Genomic DNA, 14,430 nt, shown 5'->3' on the forward strand with positions numbered 1-14,430 from the left:
ATACAACTTGCCTTGGGAAGTCTGTTTGAAACCTTCTTTCCTCGCACAATGCCAACAGACAAAAAGAGAAGCAGTAAACAGGCAGAAGACCCACAGCATATTATTGTATTTCCCCAGCAGCAGAAATCAACACTAAGCACTAAGATTTCTGCCACTCTGGGGAGTCTTCGGCGCAACTCAGACATAATGATCTCAGGCTGATAAACCATGCTTTATTGGCCCCCAAACAAACAGAGAGCCTGCGTATTCCACTTTTATGTATTGCCCTTGCATGCCCAGCTGCAGTACTAACATTGTGACTTATTTAAACCACAGTTTCCCCTTACTTGAACTGTGGTTTAATACTAACCAGGATCTAAAACCAGATCAAAATCGGCATGCCTTAATCATGCACTCGGTCCTAGCAAAGACAGCAGTGCACTATAAACTGTTTAAACCCACTCACATCTTTTCCCAGACACACGTTACTTATTTCTTTCCAGTCCCTCAATTGCAAGCGACCTTCTTCCATAAAAAAAGCTTTTGCAGCTTTTGTGTCCCTGGAAGAAGAGGCCAGGGTTCTTTCCTAGCACATCAGCTCAGGAATGCTCTCATGGGAGCTCCAGCTGTCACTGCTTCTCTTGATCACCAGAAAAAGGGGATGGCAAGACAAGCAGTGGCTGGGTATCATTCCTACCAGGAAGGGAGTTGTGTTTTTGTATCTTCCTCCCTGTCAGTTTCAAGAATCGTAAGAATTCATATGAAATATGAATTCTTGTAAAATAAAATGGATCAAAACTGAATAGCTGAAAAGGTTTACGTATGCGAAATCTATACAAAGAGAGAGAGAGAGGCGGCGGAGGGAAAACCTATACTGCAGTCTTCAGGTTCAATGGAGGACACTTTTTCAAACAAAAAATTAATTACCTTTTTGTTCTTTAATATAGCTCTCTTTACAGTTGTGCATAAGCTGCAGAATCCACTTATGTTGGGCAGCGATACATTGCCATGCTGGGTCCCCTTCTGCATGGAGATCAGAAAGATACCTGCAAAATTATTATGCTGAATAAATGAGGATTCAAAACCAATCCATGCCACTTCTGTGTTTCATGGATCACTCCCCTTTCTTCCCACCCACCCCAATCCTGGGCAAAGGGGAGCAAAACCAGAGTTCTGAAACAGAACTGATGACTTGAAAATTAACAGTGCAATCCCAGTCAAGAGTAAGTCCCAGTGAGTCAGTGGGGCTTACCCCCAGGTGAGTGGGATACGGCTTTAGCCTATTACAATCAACAGAAAGACAGCCACAGAGCTTGTGTTAAATGTGCATCTTTTTGCAATATTCCAAGGCAGCTGTTTCCAGTTAACAGTGCAATCCTAGACATGGACATTTTAGAACCACCGAGTGCAATCGAGCATACTTCCAGGTAAAACGGTATGTATAGGATTGCAACTTAAGTACAACTAATCCTGACTTCTGAGTAAGACAGGCCCAGTTCCCAAGCAAAATGGAAAGGTAGCCAATTGCAGGTAATTGGAGATTAAGGCTTGTTACACATGCAAACGTTCAAAGTCATTTTAAAAAGTGGCCTATTCACCTAGCTTTAAGTTTCCAAATACAAAAAAATACCTTCACTAGTAAATGCCTAGAGGCAGACACACTAATCCAGAAACAAAGCATATGCACGTAGTTATTAATACTGATTTTTATTTTTAAAAGAGAGATTTTTGTAAATTCACTGTGAATCTGGAAATGGAGGCACTGTGGTATTACGCTTTCAGTCTGCTGTTTTGTTTTGCCAGATTGTGCTACTATAGGCAGTTATTTCTAGCTAACACCATGCCATTTTTATATGGGATTGCATTCATACCGCAACACTATTTTCCAAGGCTATAGGAGTCTGTAGACTCTGCAAATGATAACTTATTTACTACACTTATATCAGGTAGTGCAGGCAGTGACAAAACCTGCTCAGCTTCAGCCAGGTTGCTGTGTTAGATGCAGACTACAAGACATAAACTAAAGGCAGCCCCTTATTTACAAAGGCATAGTAATGTTAAAAGGGGGGGGGCACCTATACCACTCATATCCTAGTAATACACCAAAGCAAGCTGAGAAGTTTTAAGCCTTTTTAAATCCCCACTCAGTATATGTGTGTTGTGGGGTTTGCCATAATATAAATAAAGGGATATAGTTAAGCCAGAGCACTTTTATTCTTTCTTTCTTTTCCCCACTGGCAAGTATTCAAGATTTCTGAAAATAAAATCAAAAAATTGAATAGAGGGTGAAAAAAAGAAGCAGTTAATTATGAAATATGTCTCTAGCTAGTACACCGAGTCTTGGGGTGCAGCTCCTCCCACTGTCTACTCTACCTCACTGCATCTTTCCGTATTACTCAGCTGTGATACCACTTCCCCTACATTTCTTGGGGAGCGAAGGGGAAGTCACTGAAAAATTATTCTAAGTTCTTGCATCAGCTCCAGGGGCTTAAGCAAGCTGAGCAGTTAGAGTATTTGGCAAGAGGATTCATTATCCATCCTCGCAGGTGGGAGGATCCATCCACACAGGAACCTAATTCAGATGCTTACTTGAGCCAAATCCTGTTCTGTGGGACAGAAGCAGGAATATGCCTCTCCATCATGCTCATAATGCAACACAGTAAGGGAAGCAGGAATATTCTCCCTCATAGGGGAGGGGGGGGGGCAAATTGTGTGATCTTCTGTCTCTTCATTGAGAAGAAAGAACTGCACAGACATAGATGCATTCAGTTGGCTGCAAGGAGCACTGGTATTATGACATACAGCGGTACCTCGGGTTAAGTACTTAATTCATTCTGGAGGTCTGTTCTTAACCTGAAACTGTTCTTAACCTGAAGCACCACTTTAGCTAATGGGGCCTCCTGCTGCTGCTGCGCTGCCGGAGCACGATATCTGTTCTCATCCTGAAGCAAAGTTCTTAACCTGAGGTATTATTTCTGGGTTGGCGGAGTCTGTAACCTGAAGCGTATGTAACCTGAAGCGATGTAACCCGAGGTACCACTGTACATAGTAAGTGTGGTGATGGGATGTACAGAATTGTCTGCTCCTCCACAACTGGAATGGGATTTTTACCCAATTAAGCGCTGCTTAAGCTTCAAGTGTCTCTTCCCCATTCTCACTGCCTTGCGCACGGCTACTGTGAATGAGAGGCTGACACACTGTGCTCTCTGGGGACTAGCGGTGACAATCTATGTTCCTGTCTGCACCTGGCAGACATTATAAATGAAGTTAGGCATATGCTACTAGCTTTCTTTTTTAAAAAACCCCCAAACCCTATATGTTCCTAAAACAGCATTTCAGTTCTTCAAGGTTCTTTCCAGTCAGTCATATATAAAGTATGCAATATTTCCAACCATTGCCACAGGAGCCTTATTAAGAAACCTGTGGATATTTAGGCTTCAGGACACCCAAAATTAACTTTAGGTTTGCCTCATAATTAAACCTGTGCAATTTTGTCTAGAAATGTGTCCCGACACACACTGCTGATCAGCAGTGCCTGAAAACCTTGCTGAAGTTGGCAGCACTGGGGAGTTCCCTTGCTTCAGCAGCGATCAGAGGCACTCAGGGATTTTCAGTCGCAGCAAATCCTAGTGGGGCTTGCAGGCACACATTGCCTGAAAACCTCACTTTTTGAACCAATCCTAGTGGGGCTTAAATTAGGTGCCAAATTTAAAATGCCCCGAATACAAGCCCCACCAGCCGTTTCAAGCTCTTGCCAAATTGATTAGTAAGTGTTCTGGGTCTCAGAGTTTAGGATGCAAAATATGAAAAAGAAATCATGATGAAAATGGGTCCTCTGTTGCTGCACACTGCTTCTAAGCAGGAAACAAGATGGATTAAGGCCAACAGATGAAACAGCAAATCCCTGTTTGCCCCATTCAACTCTGTCACTTGTGCAGTAGCATCTAGCGGTCAATGTGGGTACAAAACATCATCACTATTTTGTCTCCTCTTTAAAAGAAAATGGCATAAGCTAAAATAATTTGCTTTAATATCCATCTCTAAAACCATTAAATTCGTATTTAATTATCCAAGTTAAATATAGCCAACTGAATAAACTGGACAACAAGAGAAACCAAAACTTCTTGCCCCCAGAGTGATATATAGCTCCTTTAAGATGCCTTGTATACTGTGCGAATTTCCAGATACTCTGCATTGCAGGAAAAATATTGATTAGCTGCATAAGTAAGTGTTTTCAAAGCTCTGTATGTGTCTTCCAAAAGAAAGGGTGAAATTAAACGGGTATTAAAGGACAAAGCAATACAAAGGTTGCAAAGTGTTTCTATAATTAACTTCTCCTAATTTCAGTATTGTCCATTTCAAAGGTATTGTTAATACGCACTTTCAGATGAAGGCTACTTTACACCTCTTACACTGCACAAAATCAATCATGAAACCAGTATGCCTAGTATTAGAATAATGCACTGTGTTCCAGTTAAACACAACGTAGAAACACTTTGAAAAAATGAATCAGGAAGGAGACGTTTTCAAACTTATCTAAACTATTAAATGCAATCTGATGTTAATGTTTCACACAAAACACTGGAGTAGAAAAACATTATAGAGATTTTGCCATTATTTTATGGTAACACATTACTACGTTAAGAAAAAAGTATTATCCAAGAAATATTCCCATCTATACAAAGAACATATATAAAAGACAAAAATGTGAAAAGGTCACCTTATATAGCGTTTCTGATCATGTAATGTTGATGGAGTCTCGAGCAACTTATCCAAAAGCAGTTTCCTTAATGCATCAACTCGTGTTTCAACTTCAGCATAATCTATGGTTGTAAAGAGGATAAATTTGGTTTTCCTTAGCATAAAATGTTATGTATATGTAAAGCTAAACCTTTTAAACAGAACCTTTATTAGTTCAAGCTTTTTAAGCAAAACTTTTCGTAGTCAAAAAATGCAAGATATTACACAGGTGACTCTGAACTTACACAGGGGGTATATTCTGGTGACAGAGCAAAAAGCCAAAACTGTGTATAGTCAAAATGCATTGGGTTCAATGGCGGATGGGATTGCCAAAGTTTTTCCCCAGACATTTTTTTAAAATTGCCAAGCATATACAGCTGAATACAGGAAAGTTAGATGTGCATAATTTGTGAGTTATCTGTACTCCTATCACCTTCATATAATTTTCTTCCTCATTCATTACATTTGTTAGTTCTCTGCTTTTCATGCCTAACTACAAGTAGAAAGAGTAACTGGAATTTCTGTTACTTCTTCAGTCAAATCCTTGATTTGTTTTATTACTAATTTCATCCAATTTCATTTCACTCTGAAATGATAGTTTACTTACAGATCTAGAAATAGGTACCTTGCAGAATATCAAAACCACATGTAATATGCAACAATGTATTTTTAGAGAATCAGGAAAGAACTCGTACTAGGATTCAGAATCCTTTTCCGCACTCAGGCAAATACACAAGCAACTTATATTTTAATTTTAGCCTGGAAAGATTTGAAAGAAATTTTTTTTTTTAAACTGCATTGGAAGAAATTTAAAACTTATTTACAAAAATATTGTAATTTGATTGAATGTTAAGAGGGATGCTTGATCATAAATAATTGGCCACCACTAAACTAGATTGGAATTAGATGATAAGTGAGATTAAGGAAAAGACAAATCCTTTGGGAGAACTATCAGATTATATTTAAACGAGTGGATATAAGATTGTAAACAAGATGATAATTTGCTTGAAAAAACTTTTTAATAATGTAAGTGGGAGTGGGAGACGTGAGGAAGTCCAAACGAGTTATGAAATTTTGTGTATGACATAAGCAATGTTGTTTGCTATTTATGCCTTTCTTTTATAAAAACTCTTAATAAATATTTTTTTAAAAAATATTTTTTAAAACTGCAGGCTGCAACTCCATAGCTTTTTAAAAGATACAAATATACCAAAAGAAGACACCCCATATCTCAACCAGTTTCATGTTACATAATGCCAAAAGGACTGACAAACTCTTGCTATATGCAGTACAGAATAATGTACATTCTCTTGTACTTCTCAGGTAGAATCTGCACTGTTGTTTTGAGTAATTATTCCACACATTGCAAAATGCTTTGCAGAAAAAGAAATTAAATGCCACAGAGGGCTTCTTAGCTTGTGCTGTTGCTCTTTCCTAACTGACTTTCTTAAAGTTCAAAACTCACATTTTTTGAACACTTGAACCTCAGTCTTCCCAAACAATGACTTCGCTTTTTCATAGTCATTAATGACTACATCATAATCACCCTTGAAAAATACAAAAAGGAAAAAAAAAAAGATTTGCCACCAGAAATATATAGTGTTCATGTGGGTAAAAATCATCTCTGTACTGTATCTTAAAATAACAAGTACCTTTTGAATGTTTCTTTCAATATTCAATGGAAGATTAAAAAGAAATTTGAAGCGTTGGAGGACATTGAGTGCATTTCTTGTTGAATCTGCCTTGTCTTTGCGACCCAAAACTTCCTGGAACAAGGTATCTGCAGTGTTACTTGCTCCTTTTTAAAAAAATAAAATAAAATTGGAACATACATGTAAATAAGTTGTTTACAATGGAAAGTAGAGTAGCTTGTAATCAGTTTTAACTATGTATCTGTCAAGCTAATTATAGTGATTAATTATAGCTACATTAACACACACAAGCATTCATATTAAATCTGTAAGAGAATATTTTTTTAAAAAAAAAACCTAAGGTACTGAATCAATATTTTATAAATGTTGATTACTTAAGACTTTTAATGTGGCAGAAACCACAGTACAATTAAGGCAACCCTAGTTCTTAGACCAAATTCTTTGACTTCATTGTGGTGAATTTAGAGTTTGCTTTGGCTACAGAGCTGAATTTTGCAGTTCTACCTAAGCCTTGTAGGCAATTTGAGCATCACATAATACATTCCTTTCATTACAGAAGGATACAATGAAGCAAACATGATTTTTAATGCCATTGTTATGAGCAACAAAATACAGATTTTGTTCTTTGGTGTGAAGAGAAATAATAAACAGAAATTTAACGGAAAATAATAAGGGCACCCTGCTAGTCACATTTTCCTAAAAAGTCAAATTATTTAGGAAAATGTGACTAGCAGGGTGCCCTTATTATTTTCCATTAAATGATTCTGTTTAATCAAATGATTCTGTTTAATCAAATTACAAGCTCTGACTTTTCTTTGGACTGGTTTCAGTAGATCCTGAACCAGGAACCTAAGGACCTGAGTGGATGAGAATTTCTGTGTTAAATGTTTGAATTATGAGAGATCAAGCCGTTAATTGTGTTTAATCTTCATGGCCTAACATAGTATATCCAATACTAAAGCATGTTTCAGTTTGACAAAAGTATGCCCCTGCCTCTTTCACTGACGAGATGTATTAGAAATTTTACTTTCCCCCCTTCCTTCAAACCTGTGACTTATTTTTAATTTACCAGAAAAAGGTGAATGTTTTTAGCTCTTTTGATGGCTGCCTGTAAAAAAAAAAAGTTTCTACATTATCTGGTCTAGTGACTATAATTTAAGCAAAGATGAAAAAATTACATCAGTCTCACTGGGTGGCTTGCATGCCATTTTCTCTCGTCAACACTGTGGGTGGGCTGCTCATGTTAGAAGTAGCCTTTGTAAAATAATTGTTATATCTAAATAATGTTTAAACACTGATGGAGTTTCAAGCCCTCGATGCAAGAAACTTTGTTTTGCCAGGAGAATTGGTCCTACTACATTTCGTGGTTGTTAGGGAAGGAAAAACAACACACCACAATTACCTGATGTCTCAAACTTAGTGGGGTATTTTTGCTAAATCCTATTCTTTAGAAATGGGTTACCGGATTATATTTTACATATTTTGTTTTTAAAAAATGGATCTGGAAAATGAGTATCTGGAAGAAAATAATGTTCCAATAATGAAATAGGGTGATATCGAGCCAAATCAAATGTGCTCTTCTGATAAACAAGTGTTGCAAAATGCATTTTGATTAAAAACCACATGGCATTATTCATTTAAAGTCTGAAGCAGATTCAAAAACATTTATAGTCAGCTCAGAACAATTTACTGACATTTTAGTGATTTTAAATTTCCAGTTTTGAAACATAGATCAGCATAGTCAAGGAACTCCAAGACAGCATATTCAAAAACAGCCTTCTTCCAGTTGGTAGAAACAGTGAAAAGCTATTTTTATTCAAAATTTGTTTTTCTTTAATAGTCTGCAACAATTAATGTTATACCATTTCCTATTACAGCAAATGGCACCTATTCTGGCCAAGATGACCAGGAATTTGGCAAGAAATTAGTATTTTTTAGAGATCTGTATACAGTATGCAACATCTTATTTATACAAAACAAATAATGTCAACCAAACTTTTTTTATTTTTTAAAAAACTGACCTTAATCAAACAGGGTTGTTTTATACAACTGAGGTTAACTGGATCTTGTCTTGAAACCCTCAGAACTGCTACATTTGTCATATTGTAAAAGTTGGTAAAACTGCATTTTAAATCACTTTGGTTTTAAATAAAGTTCTTTTCCCAGATGTCCTAAGACTGAAAGAACTGGGATGTGAGAAACTGTGCCTGAAATTCTGGCTCACACTTGCTTCCCTCTAGCTTTGCTTGTAGGGAAATGAGAGTCCCAACAGACAAGTAAACTGTAAATATGAGATTCTGTATAGCATACCGCTGTTCAAAGCTTACTACTTCCAATTGCAGTGGTGAGACTTTAATCATACGCAAACAAAACATCCTGACATGAAAAGGGAGAAGAAAATGCCTTCATGTCACTTTTCTGATTTCATTTAATATCCTCATATCCTCAAAAAGTGAGTCAGTTATCAGGATGCAGTTCTGTGCTTACTGATACAGTTTAAGGGAAGTATTGCTTCCACTGAGGAAGGTAAAAGAACTTACATCACAATGAAACAAAATAAGAGTCTTTTGCAAAATACTTTTCTGTTCTTTTGAACCAAATACCCCGATTAGCCATGTGCTGGAATTAATCCAGTATAATATCCATTGCAATTTACCACCACAAAAAAACACTTTCTTCATATTTTAATGGTTCTTCTGAAAGATTCCCTGTCTCTTGAACAAAATGCCAAATAAAAATGTTTCCTAGTTTGGAAGTCAAGTTATTTCAACCAAACTCTAGTTAAGATGGAGAAAAGCAACACTTAATCACATATTTAGAAACCAGCCTTCAAATCATGAACCTCTATTTAACAGCACTATTTAAGTTTGATTTAGAATGCTGGGATGAATTTTTTTATATATCATCTAAGATTTCAGCATTAACTTGTCTTCTTCCTTCAAAATGTAGTTTATTACAATCCCGTTATTTATTAAATTGTGATATGTGTTTCACAGCAAGTGAGGCAAAGGTTACATCTTCTGCTAAAATTGTTCGAGGGGAAGATTAGGGTGTGGCAGTCCTGGATATAACATACCCTTATGAAGTGGATCAGTTACTTTAATGCTGTGGCCTCATCCAGAGAAGTCAAAATCTCGGTATTCACCAGGCAGGGTTTGAAATGAAACCCCTATAAAAGCTTCAAGCTGGTATGCTAAGAGAACATAAATATCTCTCCCCCTTAGTGCTAGGAAACCAAAGATCCCATTCTGCAAAAAGAAGCCACTTCTGGTCATGCAGTTTTCACAACTTTCCAGCCCTTTCTGCAGTCCCCCCCAAACAGGTGGTCCACAGGGTTCTTTGACTTTCTGGAGTCAACTTTCTGGGGGTACAAGGCCTGCAGGGTTACCAGGGTTGATCTGGTGAACCCTCTCATGTAGCAGGATCTTGCAATCTAAGCCTCTGGCTGAGTAGAAAGCTAAGAAAGAAGTCTGATCGTACATAATATAATTATTTCCATGGAATATAACATGAGACAAAAACTCCCAGTGTCCCTGCAAATCTCCCAAGTATTTTCAGAAATGCCATTAAGTGACAAAGGTTTCGTGTTAGAAATCACATTCTGTAATTTGAAGGCTTTTTATATTTAGGACAGGGGTTGTTCACATTTAAATATATATATACAGAGAGAGTTCAACAGAATTTTTTTAAAATAAATAAAGTGGTATCACCAGACTGAGGCACAGAGCATTCCTGGAAACCTAAAGAGGCTAAGGAATTTCTCAGATATAGCAGAAATGGAAATGTTAGTGTCTTCAGCGCACATCAAAGACTCAGGGAGCCATCCTATACACAAAGCAAGCCAGTGTAAGTTAAGCTGATGTAAAACTACACCAGATCCAAACCCCGCTCGGCTGTGAGGCTACTGCTGGCTGAGCTGGAATAAGCATGGCAGAGGAGAAACAAACCTTTAAAACAGAGTTTGAGCTTCTTGCTGCCTTAACTTTGCTGAGTTGCCAGGTCATGTGACTGAGGTGACCATTTTTCCTGTCTCGTCCCACACCCAGAACAGCCCTTTCCCGGGGTTTGCACCAGCTTAAGGTTTAGCAGGGACGTGGGTGGCGCTGTGGGTTAAACCACAGAGCCTAGGACTTGGCAATCAGAAGGTCGGTGGTTCGAATCCCCGCGACGGGGTGAGCTCCCGTTGCTCAGTCCCTGCTCCTGCCAACCTAGCAGTTCGAAAGCACATCAAAGTGCAAGTAGATAAATAGGTACCACTCCGGCAGGAAGGTAAACGACATTTCCGTGTGCTGCTCTGGTTCGCCAGAAGCGGCTTAGTCATGCTGGCCACATGACCTGGAAGCTGTACGCCGGCTCCCTCGGCCAATAAAGCGAGATGAGCGCTACAACCCCAGAGTCGGTCACGACTAGACCTAATGGTCAGGGGTCCCTTTAAGGTTTAGCAAGCTTGGCTCAGCTGGCTGGGTCCCAGAGGGGTCAGGATGGAGGAGAAATGCCATTGTATGTCCAGGTAAACCGAAGTAGAGGGAGTTCAGCCAGAGTAAGCTGGCTATGCTGGAAACCTCAATGATCAACCAGAGATCCTAAACTGCTCATGTCAGAGGATGTTGCTATAGGATTGCTCCCCACATGGCTACCATTTATCCGTTATTTTGACAAATGGCATCCAATGTAGAGAAACAAGGCCATGTACTTGCAAAATTATTCCATGTCTCGATTGATATTCAAAACTCCTTCTGAAGAATATGAAATGTTAAATGATTTAATAAAAGCTATTAAACTACGCTCCGTAAACCTGCCTCATATCCAGATGAATTGCCCTTTGGAATTAAATCCTATGCAATGATATCATTTGTTAAACTCTTAGGCTCCATATATTCTCATGATCTGGAAATAAGAATCTGGAAAAAAATGTGTTTCCCCCAAAATTTCAAAGTCCAAGAAATATGCCTCAACTTGTTATAAAACACGAAGTCTATAAATAGCTGTTACTGGGTGTTCAAAACTCACTGTTCAGAACATTCTCTAGTTTTTGCGTCATGGATCCTTCCACTTTTTCTGTTCCATCCGCTTCCAGTTTTTGATGGATTGCTGAAATAAAACATCTTGTTAAATGCCAACCATTTTAATGGGTGAGACAACATGTCTGAGCAGTACCCTTGTTACATCTGAGCGGTACGTGTTTGTTACAAAAGAATTAGGGATCTAGTGAAGCGGGCACTGTTGATAAGAGCCAGATACTTCAGACTCTCCTATTCTGCAAGCTTACAGTATGATCTTTGGCAGTACGGCTGAAGTCATCAACCTGTGGAGGGCCAGGTTTCCTTATTTAGTCCTCTAAATTAACATTAAAATTCTATATTATATATTGGGCTTTATTGTATGTAGTATAAAATAGTTCTGTTTCGTATATTTTATTTTGCTTCATTGACTATAATTTCTTGCTTTATCCGACTCTCAAGAAGCAAATTTATTTTATACCACTTTGTAGGTCCTACTGTGCTCTAATTTGGAAAGGTCAATGCAGCACTGTGGAATATGATAAACTAAATATAATTGTTATCTCACCAACTTTTCACGCCTTCCTCAAACCACTGGTCTTCACTAACAGTACCTGGGCACACTGCCACAACTTTCCTTAACTCTAGAGCTTTTCCATGCCTGAGTTCTTCATTTATTTATTTAGGGTATCTTACCAGAAGATTCCCATGCTAGCTTCCAAATTAAAATACTCCCTCCCCCTTGCTTCCTTCTCGCCTGATGTCCAATAACTTTATTCTTGTCCTATTATTCTCTACTATTGCTTGTTCTGTAGCATATTTCAGGGGCTATTGTGACTAGGAATCCCTATTACAACAGGTAGTTTATGAAGAACACACACACAGGATTTCTGAATAATGGTTGGACTGAGAACATAACATTTGAATATTTCCAGTTTAGGCAATGGGACCCCTCTTGCTTGAGAACAGTGGTGGGAGAATATTTGCTGAATTCATTCCCACCAAAGTCCTTCATTTATCAATTTACACCAAGGGTGGGAAGCTTGTTCTGCAGGCCTATGCTTTGAAACTGACTTTCATGTGAAAATAAGAAATGAAAAACCTATAGGGCAAGCCAAAAATATGCCAAAGCAGATGTTAAGACTTCTTGTGCCGTGTCACACATCACATGCCTAACTAAATAACGCTGAATTAAAAGCCATTATCCATACCAATTTGGAATGTGTAATGTCTACAAAACTATTGTTCTAGATGTGAAAAGGGAAAGAAGGGCTAATCTTGCACAGTTTTGCCAAACAACAAAATGTTCAATGGAAGGAAGTTCAGTAGTACCTTGCTTTGGCATTCCCAAAGGATTTACAAATCAGGTAAAATGATATATTTTACTGGATCCGTTTAATGTAAAAACATGAAATCTTCTTGATCACCTTGCATGTTTGTATACCCACATAAGTTCACTCAGTTACATAGATGCCATGGCTACCTGCATCTCACAAATGATCACGTTCCAATGCTGGCATCATCTAAATGCAACCACTTTACAATTAAAGCACACAGGGGATTATAGACAAGATCTGACAAGAGAGATGTATTAATTTTTCTAGGCAAATTAAGATGATCTGCATAGGTAATTAGCAGCAGAAAAATTTCAGTTTGCATAGGAAAATGTTCTGATGCCCCAGAGAGTGATGTAATTTAGTATGTTTATATTACTTGCATTTGGTAAACAAAGCTAAACTCTTTGAACCTGCCAAGCTTGCCTAGTTTCATATCTGCAAATGGCATCGATTCACTAACAAACTTACAAAATAAGAAGAGCTTGCCATGGAAAAATAAAGTGCCGAAAAATGTTCTGCCCCACATGATTAAAATCTGATATGACCACCAAGAACCAGATAAAATATATTCAAGGGCTGGATTTGGACCACCATGCCTGTCCAACAGCAATGAAGGCAACTGGTAACGCTACAACTCTTTAGATTATGAAGCATCAGTTACATGGCATCCCTACTTTCCCATTTTTTATTCCCTGCTTATACCAGCAAACACTATAAATATATTTCTTTTTGTATGCTGCCAAATGGGAAGAAGACCCAGATTATGTGGATTTCACACAGACTGGCAATTAGTTAAAAAGTAGAGAACTGTCATGCTTAAGCCAATATCCATTTTACAACACTAATTACGAACAAGAGTTTGTTTTTCCAGGAGATGTGCCTGATCAAAATAATACAATAGATAAACTAAGAAAACATTTATTATTATATTAGTGCCACAGTATTGATTTTATCTGTGTGGACTTAAGAGCATAGGGCATTTCTGCTTTGCACTATCAAAAAGCTGGAAAAGCCCCAAAAAGCTTTTAAATACTGAAAAGCACCTTCTATGAGATACTGCAGCACACTTACTCTCCAGTTCTACATCCACACAAACTAAACAATAAAGGCAGTTAAGAAAGCCTATAAAAGTGCAGAACACATTGTAAATGTTCCATGACCAGAATCTCACATTTCTGAAATGTAATTCTTCCCACGAGGGGAAAAAACAAAACACTCTCAACAAATGGGTAATGACAAATGTTCACGTAAAGGACTTCTTTTTTGATCCCAGATAGCAGCTTTCCTCAGATTCCTCTGTGCTGATAGAACTAAAGAGAGCTTTTCCTTCTATGAACTACAGATTGTTTTAAGATGAGACGTAAGCATCAGTTTATGCAAGGATCCAGGTTACGCAAACTTCTGAATTCAGGGGCCTGCTACAAACTGTGCTGAAAGAGAACATCTATGTATTTAATTTCCAGAAAACAAATGTATTTTATGCCAATTCTTAGTAATATAGAGAAGCCTGTTAACCTCAGTCACTAGAGTAAAATAATGTAAGTATCTATTCACGTGAGTTGTTGCTATTCAAAAGTAAGAATTAGCATTTTTGGAGAGGGAAGTTATAAAATATTTTGGAAATACCTAACAGGTACTTTTCTCTATCGATTTACAGCTTTTCAGAACTTCCTGCCTCCACTAGTGACCTTAGTCATTTATAATGTTCATATTTGTCCGATC

The 14,430-nt window shown here is 37.9% G+C and overlaps 1 protein-coding gene across 1 annotated transcript in view; it reads right to left on the bottom strand.

Moving 5' to 3' along the window:
• The window catches only part of EXOC2 (exocyst complex component 2), a 70,821-nt gene that overhangs the window by 35,332 nt on the left and 21,059 nt on the right, over positions 1-14,430 (bottom strand). The window contains exons 6-10 of the mRNA XM_083749550.1: positions 11,382-11,462; positions 6,372-6,517; positions 6,185-6,266; positions 4,700-4,802; positions 902-1,025 (exon numbers count right to left, since the gene is read on the bottom strand). Coding sequence (XP_083605676.1) covers positions 902-1,025; positions 4,700-4,802; positions 6,185-6,266; positions 6,372-6,517; positions 11,382-11,462 — 536 coding nt within the window. The remainder of the gene's footprint in view (positions 1-901; positions 1,026-4,699; positions 4,803-6,184; positions 6,267-6,371; positions 6,518-11,381; positions 11,463-14,430) is intronic.

This window comes from Podarcis gaigeae, assembly GCF_964106915.1.
Source record: "Podarcis gaigeae genome assembly, chromosome: 7".
Classification (NCBI taxonomy): domain Eukaryota; kingdom Metazoa; phylum Chordata; class Lepidosauria; order Squamata; family Lacertidae; genus Podarcis; species Podarcis gaigeae.